At 42.7% G+C, this 25,960-nt stretch overlaps 1 protein-coding gene across 1 annotated transcript in view; it reads right to left on the bottom strand.

The window, feature by feature from the left end:
* The window catches only part of ZFR2 (zinc finger RNA binding protein 2), a 324,702-nt gene that overhangs the window by 117,524 nt on the left and 181,218 nt on the right, over positions 1 to 25,960 (bottom strand). The window contains exon 10 of the mRNA XM_073594216.1: positions 24,666 to 24,786. Coding sequence (XP_073450317.1) covers positions 24,666 to 24,786 — 121 coding nt within the window. The remainder of the gene's footprint in view (positions 1 to 24,665; positions 24,787 to 25,960) is intronic.

Below are 25,960 nucleotides of genomic sequence, written 5' to 3'. Positions count from 1 at the left end.
GCTGTCCTTTTTTAGGACCTTCCGACAGGACAAAAAGGCAGTCAGTTTTCCAAAAAGAAGCTGACATCTTTAAATAAACTTTGATCGCCCTCACCACATGAAGCGAGTGAAGTGACCTTTCCTCCCTAGTTTTAGGGTCTGGAAAAAAGAAAGGTAGAATGATATCCTGATTCAAATGAAATTTGGAAACTACCTTTGATAAAAAATCCGGACGAGGGCGCATGACCACTCTGTCCTGATGAAGAATCAAAAAAGGTTCTTTGCAAGAAAGGGCGGGTAATTCTGACACCCTTCTAGCCGAAGTTACAGCCACCAAAAAAAAACAATTTCCTGGTTAATAGGACAAACGGAATATGTTCAATAGGTTCAAACGGTTGATACTGTAAGGCTGACAGGACCAAATTTAGGTCCCAGGGACATAAAGGCGGCTTAACCGGCGGCCTTAGGTGCGTAACTCCCTTAACAAAGGTTCTTACCAAGGAATGGGATGCAACTGGCCTTTGGAAAAATACCGATAAGGCCGAAATCTGTCCTTTAATTGTCCCTAAAGCCAGCTTCAAGTCTACTCCTGCTTGAAGAAAGGCCAGAACTCTTCCAACCGTATACCTACGAGGGTTCCACTTCCTTTCCTCACACCAAGAAATGTATGACTTCCAGACTCTATAATAGATAGCTCTAGAAACTGACTTTCTAGCGTTTATCAAAGCAGACAAGACTGAGAACCTGATACCACGGTCTTTCAATATTTTGGTCTCAATAGCCATGCCATCAAATTCAGCAACCGTAAGGATGGGGCAAGAGCAATTCCTCAAGAGAAGATCGTCCAGATAACCTACCACGGAGATTTTCTGGGACCTTAGAGACGCCAATACCGGGGCCAGAATCTTTGTGAAAACCCTGGGGGCCGTGGCTAGACCGAATGGTAGTGCCACGAATTGAAATTGACGGCCTTCCACTGCGAAACGCAAAAACCTTTGATGTGGACCAAAGATCGGTACATGATGGTATGCGTCCTTGATATCTATGGACGCCAAATAATCATCTTTTTTCAGAGATTTTATTATTGAACGAACCGACTCCATACGGAAGGACTGGACGTTTACAAAAAAGTTGAGAGCCTTGAGGTCCAAAATGGGCCTTACTTCCCCATTTGGTTTCGGCACGGTAAAAAGGTTTGAGTAAAACCCCTTGAATCTTTCTTCGTGCGGAACCTTGACAATTACCCCCTGCTTCAGCAGATGCTGCAAGGCTAGGAATAGGCATTTCTTTTTCTCTGGATCCGACGGGACCCTTGAGTACAGAAAACGGCTTGGAGGGTTTTCCCGGAACCCTATTCTGTAACCCTGTGTTATAGTGTAAATAACCCATCTGTCTTGGACCAGATCTTCCCATGCATCCAAAAACAGCCGAAGCCTGCCCCCCACCCGTGAGAGCAGGGGCATCCCTTCATAAGGTTGACTTGGAGTTGGACTTGGCTGGTTTTTGGTTCCAGGGCTTCCTCTGACCCTAAGGTTTTTTCAAACCTGACGGCTGAGGCCATCGATACCGCTTGGGGGAAGAAGCACTAGGTCCTGGAGCATTGGAAATTTTATGAGGGTTGATTACCTCTCCTTTTAGTAGGGAGGAGCGCACTCTTTCCTCCAGAGATCTTTTGGATATATTTATCCAGATCTTCGCCAAACAAGCGTTCTCCATGGAATGGAAAAGCTGCAAGTAGCCTCTTGCATGGCGTCTCAGCAGACCAGTTCTTTAGCCACAAAACCCTGCGCATATGTACGGACAGTAACGCAAAACGAGACATCTGCTGTATTGAGTCTTTCAATGCGTCCACTGCAAAACATAAAGCATTAGGAAGCTCCGACAATTCCTCGGAAGGTTCCTCCTGACAAGGCAGATTTTTAATTAACTATTTAAAACAGTTTTTAGGGATTGGCAAATCCCAATAGCTGCAACTGATGGCTGAACTGCTGCACCAGCCACCGCAAAGGAGGCTTTTAATAAGGACTCTAGCTTTTTATCGGCCGGATCCTTAAATACCTGGGCATTATCCACTGGGCAGGTTAAACTCTTATTCACTGAAGAAATGGCGGCGTCCACCAAAGGTGTACCGCATCTCTTCCTGAATTTTTCCTCCATAGGATATAAGATAGAAAACCTTTTTGGAGGCAAGAATATCCTGTCAGGATGATCCCAATCTGCGTAGATCACCTGCTCCAATAGAGGATGCAAAGGGAACGCTTGGGAACCTTGCTAAGGTCGCAAAGATCCCAAAGTAGAACAGGAGAGTCCAGACTCCTGAACCGAAGGTAACTTAAACCCAACTCGTACCATCTCAGTCAGAGATTGGATGAACAATTTCTGGGAATGGAAAGCTGAAATTGGCTTCTCCGAACCTGAGTCTTCAGCCTCTCCTTCTTCCCGGTCTTTTATGGCCACCTCCTCCAAATCCTCTGCCCACTCTGGTTCCAGATCACCTGGACCCATCTGGCTATAAGAGTCCTGGTGCTCTAGTGACTCTCCACTTGGCCCAGGCTCAGGGGAGGGAGATCTATTACGCTTCTTCCCTCCCTGTGTAACAGAAGCAATCATGCCAGCTATTTTGCCTTCAAGGCCTGCTAATGCCAATGCCAAATCATCCTTTGTAACATAAGCTGAGGCAGGAATATTGGTGGTGGCCACTATGCCTGACAAATGCAATAGCTCCGCCAGGCCAGATACCGCAGGTCTTTCAGGGGAGACTGAGGCTGCATCAGCATGGGGCTGGTCTCCTGTTTTCAAGGAAGGTACTCTTACCCCTGTGCTTGCCCTGCTCCCTGTACCATGTTTTCTGGAAGACATTGCTTACATACGAGAAAAAAGTACTCCCCACAAGCTGAAACCAGTGTTTAACCTATTGCAACTGTGTCCAAAAACCTCCAGACTCACGTGCCCAAGTATCGCCCTGTGCTGTCCCAGCACACGCCAGGAGCTCCAGATCCTTATAAAGCCTGCCTAGTAGTGGACTGAGCGCACGCGCGCTCCCGCGAGACCAGCGGCATGCACGGCGCATCTGCCGTGCCCAGACGCACAGTGCGCTCGTGGCGCATCCCTGATGCGCACAGCAGTGGCGCACGTGCACGCCAGGAGCGCACAACTGCGGCGCGCACACCCGCCATAAGTGCGCGCCATACTTGGCAATCTGTAACTTTCCAGACACAAGCAAAGGGGAAAATATTTATATATATATATATATATATATATATATATATATATATATATATATATATATATATATATATATATATATATATATATATAAAAAATTCCCAAAGGGATACTCACCATCCCAAGCAGTAGGGCCTGTCTTATCAGGCCCAATCTTCCCCCATCACGGCGGGTAGCGCCTCTGAGGACCTTCAAGGACCGGGTCCCCCATTCTTTGGGGGCCACACCCTTGGACCTGTAAAGCACCCTTCTGGTTTACATTGGGCAAGTTATGACCAGGAATACCAATTTAACAACGGTCCAGCGCCATATAGGACACATTACAAGCAAAAACCTCGCTCTTGAACCAAGGCTCGGGTACCATCCACTTTAGCTATCTTATGCCATCCGAATGGATCCGAATATAACATTCTCACTAGGACATTTATTTGAAGAATTTTGAAGAGCTTCAACAGCCATGACCATCACCTTCAAGACACTGGCAAAAAAAACTGAGGTATTTCCTGTATAGGAGGGGTTATATGGGAGGAACCGTCTTACTATTGGTTGCCAGTGTCCAATCAACCAAAGGTAGCGTATAACCCAATTAGTCATTATTATAGTGCTCTGTGTCCCGTGATGTACGATAAAGAAAAAAACATACTTTGCCAGACACTTTACGGATCACCACAAGATTTTCTTGCCAACACGCTCAGATTACAAAAATTGTATCTAAAATATTGGCATCCACTCATCATGGACGCCCTCTGTGGGACCTTTTGTCCCACAGAGACCCGCCTTTACCTTCAGACGAGCCACTTCTGTTAGGGACAAACTGGTCCAAAGTGAATACAAAGTTCCCAATAGACATGACCCCTGCAAGCGACTAGGAACTTTTACCTGTGGTGACTGCAATTACTGCAGATACATTAATACCAATCCCCCGAGCCAGATTACCTAATGGACATATCTAGAGACCCTGGCACTACGGCAACTGCAAACCCCATGTGTGATTGCCATTGTTTCTATGTAGGAAAGACTAAAAACAAATTCTGGAAGAGGGCCTATGGACATATATTGTCCATGAAAACCTGTAATCCAGAACTACCTCTTTGCCATCATGTTAAACAGATGCACACATTTTTCCAAAATGTAGTTTTTAATATTAGATTAAAAGATTGAACTCTTTGACCTGAATGGCAAGCATCATGTCTGGTGGAAACCAGGTACCACTCATCACCTGGCCAATACCATCCCTACAGTGAAGCATGATGGTGGCAGCATCATGCTGTGAGGATGTTTTTCAGCAGCAGGAACTGGGAGACTAGTCAGGATTGAGGGAAAGATGAATACAGCAATGTACTGAGACATCCTTGATGAAAACCTGCTCCAGAGCGCTCTGGACCTCAGACTAAGGTGAAAGTTCATCTTCCAACAGGACAATGACCCTAAGCATGCAGCCAAGATAACAAAGGAGTGGCTACGGGACGACTATTTGAATGCCCTTGAGTTGCCCAGCCAGAGCTCAGACTTGAACATCTCTGGAGATCTGAAAATGGTTGCATGCCCATGCAACCTGATGGATCTTGAGAGGTCCTGCAAAGAAGAATGGGAGAAACTGCCCAAAAATAGGTGTGCGAAGCTTGTAGCGTCATACTCAAAAAGACTTGAGGCTGTAATTGGTGGCAAAGGTGCTTCAACAAAGTATTGAGCAAAGGCTGTGAATACCTATATACATGTGATTTTTTTTCCTCCTTTTTGAATACATTTGCAAAGATTTCAAGCAAACTTTTTTCACGTTGTCATTATGAGGTGTTTGTAGAACTTTGAGGAAAATAATGAATTTAGTCAATTTTGAAATAAGGCTGTAACATAACAAAATGTGGAAAATTGAAGCTCTGTGAATACTTTCCAGATGCACTGTATGTGTTGATGGAATTATTTACTTTTATCTTCCTCACATTACTACAAATAAAGTGCAGGACTGAAGTATATATTCCTTTGTGACACAACCCTTCTCACACCGTGACAGGGCACTGCACTATCACATATACCCCTCCCGAGTTTTAACCCAGGGGTGGAACACATAGGTACATGTGTGTACACGTGTCTCCTCTGTGCCAACCATTATCTAACATTCCTACCTGACTTCACTTTTTCCCTTTTCACAAAAAGGGAGCCCTGCTTCTTGCCTCAACAGTTGACATTTTCCTTTTTCCCTTCTTCTATACACTGTCCATTGTTCTAAAGACTACCCTAATCTTTTTCTGGGTACATTTCCAGAAGCGCTTATTATATCTTATAAAGGACACACTGATCACTTTACCAACCCTTCTGGCTTTCTTTTGCTTTGGGTTCTTGGGTAAACTCACGTCACTAGCATGTCTGGGATTTTGGAAAACCTCTCCATAAACCACCCTCCTGGATCTTTAGGGGACTACTCCCACTACACTGTTTATCTCTGCTGTGATTGTTAAGGCAATCACACATTTCATTAAAATGTTTAGCCTCATCCATCAAATCAAACAGACTTTCAGGGTTTACCATCGTCTTTGCTATTACCCAGGGAAACCAAATCGCCCAAGAACAACGCATTACTCTTTTCGCTAATGTTACAATAATGTTATCAACACTGAAACCATTCCCTTTTCCAGCATTTGACAGGGCAGTGTCTGCAGATTGGCCATACACAGTACACCAACTCCTCAGGTATTTGACATTCCGCTGGCAACTACATTGTTCCAACTATTGGAACTCCGCAGTTACCACTCATTTGACTGACGAGGAGACCCTGAGGTATACATCAGATGAAAATCCAAAAGTTTACACATTTCTTTCAACATGTGTCATAAAAGGGAACCTATAAACCATGTATAAAACTTCCTGGGAATCCTCGTGTGAATAAACATGTGGAGGGACACATTTGCTGAAGTTCTAGAGATTGCATTTCTAAAAGGAACCACATCTTTGTTGGAGGTAGCCTTACTCAGCATTCACAAGCTGCTCCATAAGTTCACCAGAAACATTGTCTGTTGGGTACCCAACACCTTTAGTCATATCAGATTGCATTACAAAAAATGTTAACCTGAGCCTGTGGCTCTTTGATTAACACATGCATATTCACTTCAGTCTTTGAGGGAACACCCTCTCCCACAATTAAGCACCACAGTTCTCTGGACAAAAACTCTGGCACTCTGGGCCCCTCAGAGGTTGACACTGTTGCTATGGGAAAGGATACACTTTCCTCAGCAGTTACCCCTATTACATTTATATAGGCACATTGCATTAATGGCTCAGGCCCCCACTCACTGCACCACAAACAGCACATTTACCGCTGTGATGGACCATCTGGACACTGGAACTGTCTCTTTATTGTAAATTCACACAGAACTTATACCACACAAAATCAGATAAGAGTTTGATCACATTATGCTAAACAATGCAAACTTTAAACAGCAATATCATCAGTACATCTAACAAACACAAACATCCCACAATAGTTGGTCACAATACTAATCACATCTCCAAGAGGATTAGTAGACAAACAATAGGTGACTCAACAATAGGAATTCACACCTAGGAGGCACACAATGGAGAATTATACAATGAGAGAAAGACACCTTAATAAACAAACAGATTACACATAGTAGCAGGAGACCTCGGCATTAGGTTGTTTTAAGTGGATTATAATCTTTTGCTTAGAGTCTGAATCTAGGAGGGCATTGAAGCAGTCATTGCTGGTTTGGGCACAGAGGCCCCAAATTTGTATCCAGGTCCTAAGTTCCCAGAGTCTGTATTAAGGAGACATGGAACCGCATCCAAAAGCAAAGTCACTCCAAAAAGGTCCCCCAGGCACACACCTCCCAAAAAATAGAGCCCCCTAAAAAGCCAGGGCCCGTAGTCAGTGGGCCCGTAGTCAGTAGGCCAGAGGTTACCCTGCAGTCCCCTCCAAAAGCCCCTGTCCCGGTTGGGCTGGTCACATTTCTCCCCCTTCAAGAGTAAACTAACCAGGTCCCAGACCTCTACCTGGTCTGGACCTGCATTAGCCAGGCAGTGAACCCACAGTCGGTCCACAGGATTTCCATTCTTGGTCGTAGGAAAGAGTTGTCATCTGTAGGTGTGGGCAAAGGTTGTGGACCCTCTGGCTGCCAGCGCCTCCTTTACCATTCCAGGGCTCAGTCTTCTGCTGAGGAGAGGGGCCGACTGCCCCGGCTCCATGGAGCCTTGAGGACACATGAGGTGCTAGGCAGGGGCCAGTGGCGCTCTGCCCTGTTGCCAGTGCTTCAGCTGGGGACCCCACATTCTCTGCTCTGACTGACTGTTGGGGAGGGAGGACGGCTTCCCCTGCTCCCAGACTGTGGATCTGCCACTGGGGAGTGAGGATGACCACCTCCTCTCCTGGACTGTGGATCTCCAGCTGGGGAGTAAGGACAACCACCTCCTCTCCCGGACTGTGGATCTGCTGCTGGGGAGGGAGGACGACTTCCTCTCCTCCCTGGTCCTTGAACTGCCGCTGGGGAGATGAGCCGGCTGCTCCATCTCCCCTATCCTCAGCCGGCTTCTGGGATGACATTTCTCTGGTACTGTCTCCCAGGTGCATAGATACTTGTTGGGGAAGAGAAGAAAGTTTCCTCCACTCTGGCTGACTGTTGAGGAGGGAGGACAGCTTCCTTTGCTCCCAGACTGTGGATCTTCAGTTGGGAAGGGAGGACGACCATCTCCTCTCTCTGGTCCTTGGCCTGCCGCTGTGGGGGGTTTCCCCTCCCTGAGGAGAGGGTGGCTTCCTCCCCTACCTGCACCTTGGACTGCCACTGGGGAGTAAAGAAAATCACCTCCCCTACCTGAATCCTGGTCTCCCCTTCTCACCCTGGAACTGCAGAGTGGGGCAGAGGTCTTGGACCCTCTGTCCAGTTGTCAACACTTCAGTTGGGAGTTCGAGCTTCACTACAGCAGCCTGTGGCTGGGGAGAGGGGCCACCTGCCCCAGCTCCCTGGAGCTCCAGAGTTGTTGCCAATGTTGGGCAAAGGTTGGTGGCCCTCTAACCTGATGACAGCTCTTCCGCTGGGAAGCAAAATGAAAAAAAAAAAAAAAAAAAAAAAAATCGGTGGTCTCGCACAAATCCTCCAGGTTGTAGTTGGTTGTAGGCAGAAGTCAGCAGTGCTCTGCCTTGATTCCAGCTTTTCTGTTGGAGGCCCACTGAGTTGTTCCTCACCAGCATAAAAGTCTATTTAATCTCCAGCCTCTGGAATTGCTGAAAATCCAGGGCACAGGCTGGCGGCACTTGGGTCAGCTAGTGCCAGGGCTTGGGCGGGTGACTCTATCCATAACATTCATGGGTGCAGGGGCATACTGTTGAGCTTCAAACAGTCTTTTATACGCTTGTTCCAGGTCCCAGTGTTGTGTAACTACAAAGTCCAAGTCACTTCTCAATCCAAGTTCAATGGGAAGTTCCAACTCTCTAAAATCTCAGATGTCCTCCCATCTCCACTCCACTACCGAAATGTGGATATTCCTGAAGCGTCTTAAATATCAATCCCGGGCCTCCGCAGTCATAGCCTTCTATGGGATTGCTGTTCTTCAGCGAATGACACACTTGGGTAGCATACCATTGCAGCGCCCGAGACCCATTATCCAGCACCATTTCTGTCTCAACCAGCCTATCCAGCTCCATCAGCCATTACTCCTGAGAATGCTCTCCTAGGAATGGTATACACAAGTCCAACTGCAACCAGCGGATCGCATCTCTCAATTTCAGCATGCCACGGGCAGAACCAGGCTCTCCGTACTGGGTGAACATCTCTTGCATTCGACACTGGAACTTCCGCTTCCACGGCGACCAGCTCCTGGAACACTTCTTCGATATCACCTGACACTGGGTCCCAGTGGTGGTTTGGACTGCCCGTAGGACGAAGCAGATCCCACTGCTTGCCACCAAATATGATGGACCGCCTGGAACCCAGCATGGGTGCCTCCGCAAGATACAGCTTCCTCCACTCTGGAACCAGGTATTATAGCTGAGAACTGCACCCAAGAACTAGATGATACTAGCTTAGTTGAAAACTGGAACTGACTTTATTGTAAATTCACACAGAATTTATACCACACAAAATCAGATAAGAGTTTAATCACATTATCCTTAACAATGCAAACTTTAAATATAAGTAGTATCACCAGTACATCAAATAAACAGCTAACAAACACATAAACATCCTGTAGCTGGACACAATACTAATCACATCTACATGAGAATTAGTAAACAATAGGCGACTCAAGTAACAATGGGAATACACACCTAGGAGGTGCACAAAGGGGAATTATACGAGAGAGACACCTTAAACAGATTACACATGGCAGCAGAAAACCTCAGCATCAGGTTGTTTTAAGCAGGTTATAATCTTCTGCTTAAGAGTCTCTGGGTCTAGGAGGGGATTGAAGGAAGCAGTCATTGCTGGTTTGGGCACAGAGGCCCCACATTTGTATCCAGTTACGAGGATCCCAGGGTCTGTTTCGGGGAGACATGGACCTGAATCCGAAGCAAACCCACTCCAAAGGCCCCCAGGCACATACCTCCCAAAGAATAGAGCTCCCTCAAAAGCCAGGGCCCATAGTCAGTCGGCAAGAGGTTACCCTTCAGTCCCCTCCAAAAGCCCCTGTCCTGGTTGGGCCTGTCACAGCTTTGTCAGGGCTTCCCATTCAGAACCTGCTTGCAGGCTGAAGCACATTTATCTCTCAGGGAATGCTGAGGCTCACATCAATAAAGCTTTGTTTTCCTGGCGACAGACTTTCTCTGGTTGCTATGGGAGATGATGCTTAACAGAGACTTGCTGGCATTCCCAGTCTTGCCTGATTTCCTCTCCACATAGAACTTCCACTTTAAACATTTTGTAGTTGACACTGAGACAACCCATCAGCTGGTAGGTTACCTGAAATTTCATCAGCAGAAAGGGCTGTAGTAGTTCAGACCAGTGCTCTCCTGGTCACATAGCAACATTCTGAAATTCTGCCAAAAAGTCTTCAACATTATCTGTAGGCAACATAGGTTGAATAAAGTCCGCTACTCTTAGTTAACGTACGTTGCCATGGGCAACAGCACCCATCCTAGGCTTCTGGACAGCTTCTCACATGGCACTCTGGAGTTGACTTTCCAACGTCTGTAGCTGGGGTCACTGCTGCCAACAGACCTTTATTCTGGTCTCACAAACACAGTTTGTCTGGGCACCCATGGGGCTACCCTAATTGGGTCCATCCCCTTCACTTTCTCTCCTGCAGGTTATCCTCTCCTACACACACACGACGTACTGCTTTAAGCGCAAAACATTCTTCAGCGGAAATCAAAAAAGAATCCACTTCGTTGTCCACATCCAAGCCACCAATTGTGGGGATTCCACCCAAGCACACTGTCTATTCACCAATGTTTGTTTAAAGAGGCAGTTGACTCTACCAACTTTGTTTTTTAAATGGGCCCCCTGTAGTGTTTTACCATAATGTGCTAGTATGCACCACATACTAGCATAATATGACAGACTTGCCTTTCAAACTGACCCCTCCAGCACTGATCTGTCACCACTTTTGGCGCTTCCATCTTTACTCAGTTATTCCTTCTAGGTTCACACTCATGGACCGCTATGACGTCACTTTGTGCACATGGCAGTCACTAACGCGGTAAGGCTCTCTCTGCATTCATGGCACACTCAGTAGGCCCTGAATGCAGAGTGCACTGTGCATACGCAGTGACATCAACTGGAGCCGATGTGAATATTTACTAAAAAGGCATACATTAAGGAGATACACACAGTGCCTACAGTTGAGGCTTATTATATGATTACATGTATAACACAACACAATTAAAAATAGGAATTTACTAGCGATTTTATGGCATTCTTTTGCTCACTTTTATTAAACAGAGAATTTCAGAGAAAAGGTTTTCCTTAAAGGTGTTTTCAGCATCACGATGACACAAACAGAAATTTTCCATTCGTCCTGCTATCTGGACTGCATAGTCTCCGAGCCTGTTTTCACACAAACTTACTGCTTAATCCCACTCAGCCTTGTGGTTGAAAAGCTCTCCTTTTTTGGGGCTGGTAAAGGGTCCTGCCTACTTAAACACTGTAATACACTCTCAGGCGACAGTCTGGTCTAATCGTCTCTTCTTGAAGTCAGGACAGACACTCTCCCAGTTTCTGTTTACACACATGCTGCTTGTGTAGCAGTTTGACTCCAAGGCCCTGAACCATACTCAGCCACTATACTAAAAGGGCACACCTGCACAACAATTGTGCTTGGTTGTATGCAAAACCTGGACCCAGGATTGAAGACTTCGTCCCTCCCAAGTCTCTATGAAGGCTCCAGGCTCCAGGACCCAGATTTGGTTTTTCCAAACTCTTGGGAAACTGAAAATCCTCTCTTTCTTCTGTATGACATAAGCACTCTGGAACTATAAAATTAAATTCACTTGCGCCAATAGTATCTCGAAGCAGCTATTTCAAACTGCTGGCAGGTATTTTCTTACAAATACAGGCTCACAGGGTAAACCCTATGTGCAAATAGCGCTTGCAATATATTAGATACATAAACATGCGATCAGTGCTATTAACCAACTACCATTAAACTATGTGTAGGAACCACAGAATGAATTCTTATATGCAACTAACATCAAAAAATGTCAAATCATATACAAACTGTGTCTTGTGATTTGCTTCACATATCCTCTCCCGTGCCACCAATTTACCACGTGTGTGATAAGGTTTCCTACTCACCAGATGTAGTTGACCCTCTTGTCATGACAAAGAGCAGTCAAAAATCGCTTTGGTGGTCTCTCACAGAACCGTGGTCACCTCAGATGTTCACCAGTATCCTTTACCTGCAATAGATTCTCGTGGTATGTGGAGAAAACCAAGAGAAGGATGGGCCTCTCAGTGTAAAAAGTTCCAGTTTTTATTAAAAAAACAATCCGTAGCTGGTTACATACAGTGCCTTGTACCAAAACCAAAAACATGGAGTAGAATCATAGGGTCTGACAATGTCGAGTGTATGTGTGTGTATATATATATATATATATATATATTTATATATTCACTGTCAGATAAGAAGCAAAAGTTTACTCCCTTTTTGCTCCGAGAATGGACTGTCTTATCCAACTAGTCTGATCCCGTACCGTCATGGGGGTGCCCGTGTTTTGTTTCACTTTCTATCGGTCACATGATGGTACCACCTACTTAAACGTTCCCTTACTACTAAGAAAATATGGACACTGATTGGACTAACTATACGGCCACACCTAAATTACAGCCTAAAACACGCCTAGACCTTATGCATATTCATAATTATAAAATTGTATAGCCTGTAGATGTAACCTCAGAAACACTTTCACTTTACTCACCTATAGTAGCCGAGAACTGTGTTGTATTTCTCCACTGCAGTGAAATAAAATTGCACCTATTTGGATCTACTATCTCATCTGAATGAGACTCCCTAATCGGATTTAACAGAACGGTGCTTGCGACTCGGATCCAGTCCAGTGGGCTCCCGGCCAGAGAGATACGAAACTCACTTTGAGCAGACAAGTGGCCACGGTAAGAAACCGTTATTCTTACTAATTCTGCTCTCCGTGGCAAATAATTAGTTGGTGTCTGTGGTCCATTGGCTGAAGGAGTCTTATGCTGTTGATGAGATTAAGGTAAAATTGAGTGTAAACTAGAGTAATGTTGACGTTACACAGTTTGACCCAAATAACTCCTTTACTTTACCTGTTGCAGAAATAATAGATCCAATAATAATCATAGTTGATGTTTTGTTTCTATGCTTGGGGTGTCAATAGATTTATGAGACTTGTGAGAAGGTCTGACCAGAGGACTGTAGTAGTGAGCCTGTGTGGCAGTAATGCCTATGTGGCAAGTGTACAGGGCATCTTAGCATGCCAGAATATTAAAAAGAACTGTGCGAGTAAAGAGACAGTGGTTAGACAACAGATGCACTAGAAAGAAAGTGGACAGAATGTTGTAGAATTATTAATGAGTGCCCCTCGCAGAACAAATCCAGGTGGCTTGATGAATGGGAGACAAGAAAAGGCGGAGGATGTTTTTGATTACTTTAAACATGTCCAGTCCATGGCAGAGACAGTAGGAGTGGATGTGACTGATCGTACTAACATTACTGCCATAAGTTGTAAGAATGCTGTTGTGATGGGACTTAAAGAACCAATAAGGAAACGGTTAATGGCAACAAAACCAAAATGGAGGGGCTTTGCTAAGAGGTGTGCAGTAGCATTGAAGCCCAGAGAGAGGAGAGAAAAGAGAAGACGACAACAGACTTAATGCTTTTATAGCTCAAGATAATGTGTTTTTCAAAGAGAAACTGGCAAATGTTTAAATAATAAAATTGGGCATCTTGCCAAGAGGCACAGATACCAAAGAACATTGTGAACAAGATGATGGAATAACAGAATTGCAGTTGAGGAATGAGAGCTACGATAGCCTTTGCTTGGCTGGTGATTTTATGGTTGCATCCATTTCTGATCCTGCTGAGATAAATCACATTAATAGGTTTAGTGGGAAAGATGAGGAGCAAACGTTTATGCTCATCTGATGCCAGAGACCAGCAACATGAAGAAAAAGATGGTGACAAAGGCAAAGATGGGACTGGTGCCAGTACTTTAGCATTAAGTTTAACTGGGAGGTGTGCAATTTGTCTGAACAGTCTTTCCCTGGAGGTTGGCTTTCCAGAAGATTGTTGTCACACTTTCTCTATATCCTGCATTCTTAAATGATGTGAATCCTCCTCAACCTGCCCTGTTGCACAAACCCTTTTTAAACCGTGTATAAAATAGATCCGGTTGGTGGATGCACCAAGATCCATGTCGTGGCAAGAACACAAAAAGAAAACTGCAGCTGCAACCTGTGCAAGTGGTGCCGCACAAAAGGGAATATATGCTTTAGAAGGGATGTTATGAAGAAATGTGAAAATTAGAAAGTTGAAAAGAGCAAGGGCAAAACATTTGTCATCAGCAAGGCTGAGCAAGTATGAAGCAATCCTGCTTGAATTAGGAGAAATAGAAGTGAAAGGATGTATTTACAATCAATTCTGCTAGCTTTTTCCTAGAGAGAGAAGACCTCGAAGAGAAGGGTGACTTCATCTGCTTAAAACTCATGAAAGAAGAAATACAGCAAATCTCCCCAGAAAAGGACACTGCTCTTGAAAATTCTGATCTGATCTTGTTTGTATACGGTTCACACCTGTACAAAGATGGAGTCCCAAGAACGGCATATGCAGGGACAACATTGGAGGAAGTGATTGAGACCCAACTACTCCTTTCATCACTTTCAGAATAGGTTGCCAAACGGGTAGCACTCACAAGAGTCTGAGGCCACAAAGGAGCAAACAGCCAACATCTACACTGATAGCAAGTATACTCGGAGTAGTCCATGATTATGGACCCATATGGAAGAACAGAAAATTCACAACTGCTGCAGAAGAACCAATTCAAAACTGGAAATATGTTTAAGAACTTTTTGAAGCAGTCACCCTCCAAAAGGAAGTAGCCATCCTGAAGGTCAAGGCACATACTGGAGGACAACCCATGGAAGAAAAAGGAAACCAGCTGGCTGTTCATACTGCCAGGAAGGCTATTGAAATGCCATTGGAAGCAATCATGACATAATTACTGATTTTGCAAAAAAAAAGCCGCCTGTAAAAGATTAAAGGAAAAAAAGAAAGCGAAGGAACCGATTAAGAAATTGCAAGAATCTGCACCTGATGACTGGAATTAAATCATGGAAAGGGACAGAGCAAAGGATCAAGATGGACTCTTGTGCAAGGAAAATGGAATATGTGTCCCACCTCAAAACGGAGAAAATGATTGTGCAACTAGCACATAGCCCAGGTCATGTAGGCCCTAAGGCAATGGAGAGAAATATTAAAAGGCTAAATGGTTTATTTACTCCAGAAACGCATATCAAGACTTTGTTGAGGAATGCATAATTTGTGCTAAAAATAACCCAGGAAAACCGACCAGAGTAACACAAAGACATTTGGTCAAGCCACTATTCCCTTTCAAAAGACTTCAGATTGATTACATCCAATTGCCAAATCAGGTCAATACCAATATGATTTGGCATGCGTAGACATGTTTTCGGGCTGGATAGACGCCTGACCCGTGGCTAAAGCAAATGCCAAGACAACAGCAAAGAAGCTTCTTTCCAAAATATGCCACTTTGGAGTCCCTGAAACCATAGAGAGTGACAGAGGAACACATTTCAGTGGACAGATCATGCAATTTATATGCAAGGACTTGGCAATTGAGCAGGCCTTCCATGCCCCTATCATCCTCAGAGTTCAGAGAAGGTGGAAAAATATAATGGAATCATTAAAGACAGGCTAGCTAAATTAATGCAGGAAAGAGAAGACGGGTCAGTAAAGAACTGTTGCCTCTGGTTCTTTACAGCATCAAGATTACCCCTACTTATAGGTCAGAGAACTTGAGTCCTTATGAGATTTTGTTTGGGGGCCCACCTAAGCCAGGGGCCAGGGTTGTATTTTCCACATCAGACTGCTGTAATGTATAATGACTTTGTTTTTTTATGTAATTGTCTAATACAAGCAAATAACTGCGATGCACAAGCTTGTTTTTATTCAATTCCAGATCAAGTAACTGGAACACATGATTTACAACCAGGTGATTGGGTCCTAGTAAACGAACATGTGAAAAGTACCTTTGGGACCAAAGTTTGAAGGACCCTTCCAAGAGCTCCTGGTAACCGCTACAGCTGTAAAGTGACTGGGATACATGCCAGCCATTACAAGAAAGTACAGTTAATTTCAAAAACATGAGTGAACTACTGTTATGCCTTAGCTTGATCTTAGCAGTCAAGCTATAGAGGAAAATCACCTGTACAAATTACACATGCTGGCGGGCATAAGGGTTAACTTGAGTAATTGCTGGATCTGTTCACATAGGCCAGACAGTTCAAAAGGTATACACCTAGTACCCATTTCCATTAATTTACCACGTGGAAAACTGTATGCTTATGAGCCAAGCCAGAAATTGGCCTTAACAACCCATTTCTGATTTTAAGCAATACAAAGCTGCCCAAAAACTAGTATGTCTAGAAATGCCACACATGATCTATTATTGTGAAAATATATTTTATGCTAAAGGCCTTTGGGAATATCCCCTTGTTTAGTACGGAAAAAGGTATACAATGTGGCATTATGATAGAAAATATAACAAACCCAGATTACACTTGGTTTAGAAATGGTACATTTTCATGGATTCATCAGATTCTTTTTGTCCTCATAGGAATCATTGTCATTGGATTGCTTGTTTATTTGTATTTTATATAAAATAGATATGATAGATAGATAAGATAGATAGATAGATAAGATAGATAGATAAGATAGATAAGATAGATAGATAGATAGATAGATAGATAGATAGATAGATAGATAGATAGATAGATAGATAGATAGATAGATAGATAGATAGAGACCATCACTTTAAGAATTTGCAATGCACTTGCTTGTCTCTTTTTAGACACAGTTTCCAGTCTATGATGACCTTTACCGCCAGATAAGAAGCAACAGTTTACTCCCTTTTTGCTCCGAGAATGGACTGTCTTATCGAACTAGTCTGATCCAGTACTGTTATGGTGGCACCCGTGTTTCGTTTCACTTTCTATCGGTCACATGATGGTACCACCTACTTAACTGTTCCCTTGCTACTAAGAAGACATGGACACTGATTGGACTAACTATAAGGTCGCGCCTGGATTACAGCCTAAAACACATCTATGCATATTCATAAGTATAAAATTGTAAAGCCTGTAGATGTAACCACAGAAACACTTTCACTTTATTCGCTTAGAATAGCCGAGAACTGTGTTGTATTTGTTGGTGAAATAAAATTGCACCTATTTGGATCTACTATGTCATCTGAATGGTCTTGTTTGGTGACTCCCTAATCTGATTTAGTCACTAGCCGACCAGCACACGACGATGTACGTCGGCACAATGGCACGGCTGGGCAAATGGGCATACAGGTACGTCCCCCTTTAAATCGTGGCATTGTGGGCCCACGGGTCCCGCGGACTCCATGTCCGCCGGGGGCCCGCGATCGTGTCACGGAGTGGCAGAACGGGGAGATGCTTTTGTAAACAAGGCATTTCCCTGTTCTGCCTAGTGACATGACAAGGATCTACTGCTCCCTGTCATCGGGAGCAGTGATCGCTGTCATGTCAGTAGTAGCCCATCCCCCCCCCAATTAAAATCACTCCCTAGGACACACTTAAATTGGTGTTCCGGCCGAAATTATACTTTTTAAATAAAAATACCCCTATAATACACAAGCTTAATGTATTCTAGTAAAGTTAGTCTGTCAACTAAGGTCTGTTTTGTTAGTTTATATCAGTAGTTTGTTATTTTATAAACTTACAGCAGGCCGTGGCCATCTTAAGTGTGGGCATCTGAAGCCAGACTGTATTTCTTCCTGGATCTCATCCTTGCAGATCTCGCTCATGCTCAGTGCAGCACAAGCAGTGTAATAGGTTTCAGATCAGGTTTCCATAGCAACGGCAGTTTCAGAGGAAGTTGCCGCCCCTTCCCAGAAGGCATTGCAAACAGGAAATGATGCGATGGGCCGCGGCCAGGGAGGAGGAAGTGAAAAATGAATACAGCAGATATACAGTAGGTGCTAAGAAAAAAAATTTAAAAATATCCAATTTGTTTACAGTGCACAGTTTAGTGAGGAATGCTGAAGAGTTGTAAAAGTGGGTGGAACTCCACTTTAACCCCTTGATCGCCCGCTAGTGTTTAACCCCTTCCCTGCCAGTGTAATTTACACAGTAATCAGTGCATTTTTATAGCACTGATCACTGTATAAATGACAATGGTCCCAAAATAGTATCAAAAGTATCCGATGTGTCCGTCATAATGTCGCAGTCACAATAAAAAAAAAAAAAAAATCGCAAATCGCCGCTATTACTACAAAAAAAAAATATAATAAAAATGCCATAAATCTGTCCCCTATTTTGTAGATGTGATACCTTTTGTGCAAACCAATCAATATACGCTTATTGCGATTTTTTTTTCCAAAAATATGTAGAAGAATACATATCGGCCTAAACTGAGAAAGAAATTAGGTTTTTTTAGATATTTTTTAGGGATATTTATTTTAGCAAAAAGTGAAAAATATTGCTTTTTTTTTTTTCGAAATTTACGCTCTTTTTGTTTATAGCGCAAAAAATAAAAACCGCAGAGGTGATCAAATACCATCAAAAGAAAGCTCTATTTGTGGGAAAAAAAGGACATCAATTTTGTTTGGGTTCAACGTCGCACGACCACGCAATTGTCAGTTAACGCGACGCAGCGCCGTATCGCAAAAAGTGCTCTGGTCAGGAAGGGGGTAAATCCTTCCGAGGCTGAAGTGGTTAACAACATACTCCCTGAAATTTTCCACATTTTGTCATGTTACAACCAAAAATGTAAATTTATTTTATTGGGATTTTATGTGATAGATCAACACAAAGTGGCACAAAATTGTGAAGTGAAAGGAAAATGATACATGGTTTTCAACATTTCTTACAAATAAATATGTGACAAGTGTGGCGTGCATTTGTAGTCAGCCCTCCTGAGTCAATACTTTGTAGAACCACTTTTTGCTGCAATTACAACTGCAAGTCTTTTTGGGTATGTCTCTACCAGCTTTGCACATCTAGGAGTGTGACATCTTTGCCCATTCTTCTTTGCAGGATAGCTCATGCTCTGTCAGATTGGATGGAGAGCGTCTGAACAGCAATTTTCACGTTTTGCCACAGATTCTCAATTTAACTTAGGTCTGGACTTTGGCTGGGCCATTCTAACACATGAATATGCTTTGATCTAAACCAGGGATCTCAAAATTACAGCCCTCCATCCCATGAGACTTTGTAAAACTCTGACATTCACAGACATGACTAGGCATGATGGGAATTATAGTTCCTGAACAACTGGAGGGCCATAGTTTGGAGACCCTGATCTAAACCACTCCATTGTAGCTCTAGCTGTACGTTTAGGGTCGCGGTCCTGCTGGATGGTGAGCCTCTTTTGCAGACTCTAAAGGGTTTTCTTCTAAGATTGCCCTGTATTTGGCTCTATTCATCTTCCTATCAACTCTTACCAGTTTCCCTGTTCCTGCTGAAGGCAACCATCCCCACAACATGATGCTGCCACCATCATGTTTCACAGTGGGGATAGTGTGTTCAGGGTGATGCGCAGTGTTAGTTTTCCGCCACACATAGCATTTTGCTTTTAGGCCAAAAAGTTCAATTTTGGTCTCATCTGACCAGAGTACCCTCTTCCACACGTTTGCGGTGGCTTTCACATGGCTTCTTACAAACTGCAAACGGAACTTCTTATGGCTTTCTTTCAACAATGGCTTTCTTCTTGCCACTCTTCCATAAATGCCAGATTTGTGGAGTGCACAACTAATAGTTGTCCTGTGGAGCGAGGCTCTGAAGAAGGCCAGTCCTTCGAAATGCATCAGCCAGAGGGGTCTCATCCAGGACCCCCCACTCCCAGGTTTGGTGATTCGAGAAACCAATGAGAGATAGCCACACATGTGGCCTGACTAGCATGTTTTTAACTTATGTTTATGAGTAGACATCTTTATGATTTTATTCATATCTTTTAACCACTTAAGGACCGCCGCACGTCTATGTACGTCCAAACTTTGAACGGGGATATCAATGTTATGGCAGCAGCCAGCTGCCATAACCCCGGTATCCCCGTTTTCGTGCGGCGGTCGGCTTTCAGATAAAAGTGGTCCCTGCGGCGGATTCGCCACGAGATCACTTTTATCGGTGGCAGGAGAGGGGCCCCCCTCCCGCCGCGATCCGGTGCCCTCCGCCGCTTACCGGAGCCGTCGGTAGCGGCGAAGGCGATCGCGTCCTTCCCTGTTGTGTGTCTGGAGATGAGTGAGGCTAAGATGGCGCCCACTCATCTCCATGACACTGCTGGGCAAAAGCGACGTCAAAACGTCACTTCCGCCCACGCCTCTTCAAGGCACATTTTTTCAAATGTCATTTTTCTAAATGACTTTTTTTTTAATTGCATTTTAGTGTAAATATGAGATCTGAGGTCTTTTTGACCCCAGATCTCATATTTAAGAGGTCCTGCCATGCTTTTTTCTATTACAAGGGATGTTTACATTCCTTGTAATAGGAATAAAAGTGACACCATTTTTTTTTTTAAACCGTGTAAAAATAAATAAAATATTGTAAAATAAATAATAAAAAAAAAAAAAAAAAATTTTTTAAACCCCCCCCCCCGTCCCGACAAACTCGCGCGCAGAAGCAAACGCATACGCGAGTAGCGCCCGCATATGAAAACGGTGGTCAAACCACACATGTGAGTTATCGCAGCGACCGGTAGAGCGAGAGCAATAATTCTAGCCCTAGACCTCCTCTGTACCGCAAAATATGCAACCTGTAGAATTTTTTAAACGTCGCCTATGGAGATTTTTGAGGGTAAAAGTTTGACGCCATTCCACAAGCGTGCGCAATTTTCAAGCGTGACATGTTGGGTATCAATTTACTTGGCGTAACATTATATTTCACAATATAAAAAAAAATTGGGCTAACTTTACTGTTGTCTTATTTTTTTATTCAAAAAAGTGAATTTTTTCCAAAAAAAGTGCGCTTTTAAGACCGCTGCGCAAATACGGTGCAAAAAAAAGTATTGCAACGACCGCCATTTTATTCTTTAGGGTGTTAGAAGAAAAACCATATATAATGTTTGGGGGTTCTAAGTAATTTTCTAGCAGAAAAACCTGTTTTAAACATGTAAACACCTAGAATCCAAAACGAGGCTAGTCCTTAAGTGGTTAATAAATCTGTTAGATAATGCACTAGGCCAGTGCGCCCTCTTCTTTTTCTATTCTCAGGAGGACAGATTCTACCACCTGAGTTGTGGATTTCTGCAGCCCCTCCAGAGTTACCATGGAGGGTATTCTCTGATTAATGCTCTCCTTGCCTGGCCTGTCAGTTTAGGTGGACGACCATGTCTTGGTAGGTTTGCAGTTGTGCCATACTCTTTCCATTTTCGGATGATGGACTGAACAGTGCTCTGAATTTTAAACTTCTCCACAACTTTATCCCTGACCTGCATGGTGTGTTCATTGGCCTTCATGATGCGGTTTGTTCACCAAGGTTCTCTAACAAACCTGAGGGCTTCACAGAACCGCAGTATTGATACTGAGATGAAATTACACACAGGTGGACTCTATTTACTAATTAGGTGACTTCTGAAGGCAATTGGTTCCACTAGATTTTAGTTATTGGTATCAGAGTAAAAGGGGGCTGCATACATATGCACGTCACACTTTTCAGATATTTGTAAAAAAAATTTGAACACCATTTATCATTTTCTTTCCACGTCACAATTATGTGCCACTTTGTGTTGGTCTATCATATAAAATTCCAATAAAATACATTTACATTTTTGGTTGTAACATGACAAAATGTGGAAAAACTCAAGGGGTATGAATACTTTAAGGCACGGTACAATTAAAGTAATGCAGCGATTAAAAATATGGGCATCCCAATGACCAACGGAAGCTGCGGTCCGTTGGACTCCAGTGTGCGTTAAAGCTGTGTGTGGTCTATGCAGCATTCGTTGCAACTTGACACGTTTCGTCACCACATAACATCTTCAGAAGTCTGCCTTTAATTACATCCCCTCCTCTACAGCGTTACCGCCCCTGCATCTCGTACCCTTTATTTTTATGCATATCAAGGGGCAAATCTCCAGTCTTGACTCTTGTCCCTATATTAGGATATTAATTATTATGTGCCTACTAATATTAAATGGGCAGAGAATGTATACATGTTCAAATGTATGGGGCCCATCTAGTGTGTAGGAAATGCATGGCATGCATCTGTTGTAACTTGTTATACTACCCATTACAACCCATGGATGTATGTAAATGAAAAAAAATACATACATCTATACAAAAGGTGACGATTTAAAATAAGAGAAATAAATAAAAAATACATTAAATGAAAAAAATCTATAAAAATATAAAGAATTATAAAAAATACAAAAAATTATGAAAAACACAAAAAATTCCAGAAACATAAAAAACAAAAAACAAATGGAATGACAAAAATGATATTAAAAAAAATCAAAAATGTATTGACATTTTTTTTTATTTAAACGTTATTGGGACTTCAAATTTGGCATGTAATAAGCACATTACAAAGTATTAGTAATTTGTTAGAAAGCAGTTTACATCAATATCAATGTTCCTACCATTTAGATGCATACTGGACAGCTCATATATCTAGCATGTCTCATTTTGAGACAGATTTGCACATATCAGTACCCATCCAATGTCTCTACTTTGTCTATCCCACAAAACGTGAGCAGACTGGGGTCTCTTATGATATAACCTAAAATGGTTAGATAAGCTGTGCTTTCTAAAGCCCTTCTTGATATTGTTGAAGTGTTCCCTCACTCAGACTGCTAGCTTTCGAGTTGTGCGTCCAACATATTGCTGGCCACACGTACAAGATAGTAAATATATAACGTGTGCTTTGACATGTGATGGGTACTTTTCTCATATCGTTTGTGGGTTACATTAGAACGAAATGTAACCACCTTCCTACTCCTATTTTTTACCGTCTTACATCTATCCCAGGAAAAAGACCCTTTGAGATCAAGAAATGTTCCCATTTTCTTAGGCGGATCTGGTACATTATGCACCAATTTATCGCTTAGGTTTCTTGGCCTACAGTATATAAACCTAGGTTTTTCAGGTATAATGGTGGCTAGATTATGGGCCTTCATTAAGATTGGCCAATGTTTTCTTACTATCTTTTCAAATTCTCTATAGTGTTTATTATAATTAGTAATACAAGATAGCTTGTGATCTGCTTATTTCCTGGGTTTATCCCTTAACAATTCTTTCCTATCAATATCTTATTTGTTGTTTCAACTGGTCCATATTTTTTTTTCATTTACATACATTCATGGGTTGTAATGGGCAGAATAACAAGTTGCCATGCATTTCCTACACACTAGATGGCCCCAATAATATAGGGACGAGAGTCAAGACTGGAGATTTGCCACATGATTTTCATAAAAATAAAGGGTACGAGATGTAGGGGCGGTAATGCTGAATAGGAGAGGGTATAATAAAAGGCCGAGGCACACACTGCGTCTTACGACTTCTGAAGACGTTACGTGGTGACGAAATGGGTCAAGTTGGTGCGTAGACCCAAACACAGCTGGAACGTACGCTGGAGTCTAGCGGCCCGCGGCTTCCGTTGGTCACTGGGATGCCCATATTTTTAAATCATTGCATTACTTTATTGTATGTAACCAGCTACAGATTGTTTTTTAATAAAACTGGAACTTTTTACACTACAAGAGGCCCGTCCGTCTCTCTGTTTTCTCCTTAATCAACTCCACATGCCAGGAGAGTCCATTGCAGGAAAAGGATACTGGTGAACTTCTGAGGTGATCACGGGTCTGTGAGAGACCACCAAAGCAATTTTTTCTCCTCTTTGTCATATGACAAGAGGGTCAACTACATCTGGCGAGTAGGGACCCTTATCACACATGTGGTGAATTGGTGGCACGGAAGAGAAAACCAATATGAGAAGAAAAGCACAAGGCACTTTATGTGGAAGATTGCACAACTTACACAATACTACTGGAACTAAGCACTTTTGAACAAAACATATTGCTTTGATAAAAAAATTAAAAAATATACACACACACATATATATATATATATATATATATATATATATATATATATATATATATATATATATATACACACATACATACATACATACATACACACACTTTGTATAAGATTTGCCATTTATTGATTGATGTTAGTTGCACATAGGAATCCATTCTGGGGTTCCTACACGGTTTAATGGTATTTGGTTATTCACACTGATCATATGTTTATATATATTTAAGTTATTGTAAGCGCTATTTGCACATAGGGTTTACCCTGTGAGCCTGTATTTGTACCCTGGAACCCTTCAATCTGCCTGGATGAGAACCTTGAGTGACACTTAAATGTTCTCACACTGTGATGGGGCACCTCACTGTCACAATCAGTATGCTGTCCTTCTAATCTTTTATGATGTCATATGAAGTTGGAGCACTGTCTAGTGTTTATTGGAAGCGAGAACCAAGTGCTTGGACAATTATTCGCTTTCTGTATTTCTATTGTGTTTGTAGTTTATTCAATAGAAATCTTTTTGAATGTAAAAAAAAGCAGGTCAGGCCAAAAAAAATAAAATGGCTATAGATCCACAGCTTTACCTTGCTCTGGAGCCAAGCCCTCTGGCTAGGAGGGCTGCAATGTGTATAAGCAGGCAGATGACAGGCAACAGCTTGGTTGTCAGCAAGTAACCAACTAATCACTAGATGATAACTTTAGTTTCCCTTATTTCTTACATAAGATCACTTTAAGTGACCACTGCTCTCACCGAGTAAGGTGGCCTTCTTCGTGTCATATGGTGCCACTCTAATTGCATGCGTCTCATTTGTTGATATTCCCAAAACAGATACTCCTCTTCCAATTCTCTCCTGTACATGTCCTCATAACGTCTGTAAGGAAAAAAAAAATGGATTCAGTTTATTCCATCATTCTACACATGTAGAGTATGTGTAGATGGATCAGCGGTAAGGTGCACATTCCCAACCATCTCTTGCCCACCTGCTCCCCTGACACATGCAAAAACAGAGTTTGGAGGGGAAAGTATATAAAAAAAAAAAAAACTATAATGGTTAGGGTCAATTCTTGTATTACACATGCAGCAGACCTGAACACATGGTTTGCTTTACAAATAAACATTTCACCCCAAAGCACTATGAATTATTTTAGGAAAGCATAGCATAATTACTTCCCTTTCAAGTCTGCTGTGTCTCAATGAAACCAAGGAACAAGCTGTTTGGCAGGAAACAAGTCCTACTAAGGTCTCTATGGAAAGAGGCAAGGATAAAGCTGGGTATGTTCTTTTACAATGATAAATAATAGATCTATGACAAGGTATTCAATCGATATAACATGAAGACCTTATGTAAAGTCTTAAATTATTGTAAGCTCTCTCAGCTGAAGACAAGTAAATCCTGGAATACAATTCAAGTAACACTGTACTTCTCAATGCAGTTGTCAAACAAGAGAAAAATACATTTCTTCCACTAGGGGGCACTGCAGGGGAAAGGCTCCTTTTTAGTTTGTTTGTGGGCTCCCTATTGTACCTCCTACAGTTGGGTGATTGTTGGAATACAGTAGATGATAGTTTGTCCTTAATTGACAGGTATGAGACACAACACGAAAAAAGCACCGCAATGAGGCAAAATGTTATTCAGTAAAGGTTGGCTGTTCCTTCCCAGGTGCTCAGGCTCAGATGTCCTCCCACACATCCATGTAGCATAGCTAAGGCAAACAAACAAATGGAGAGCCGGCCACTCTGGAATACCTTCTGAAGTTTATTGAAATATGGTTCAGTAAAATCAAATGGCTAACGTGTTTCGGCAACTCTAGCCTTGATCACAGCAGCTTTAAGACAGAAAAACACATTGTGTGTGTGTGTGTGTGTGTGTATATATATACAGTGGGGCAACAAAGTATTTAGTCAGCCACCAATTGTGCAAGTTCTCCCACTTAAAAAGATGAGAGAGGCCTGTAATTGTCATTATAGCTATACTTCAACTATGATAGACAAAATGTGGAAACAAATCCAGACAATCACATTGTCTGACTTTTGAAAGAATTTAT

This window comes from Aquarana catesbeiana, linkage group LG01 (genome assembly GCF_042186555.1).
Source record: "Aquarana catesbeiana isolate 2022-GZ linkage group LG01, ASM4218655v1, whole genome shotgun sequence".
NCBI lineage: Eukaryota > Metazoa > Chordata > Amphibia > Anura > Ranidae > Aquarana > Aquarana catesbeiana.
This window is presented reverse-complemented; position numbering and strand designations above follow the sequence as displayed.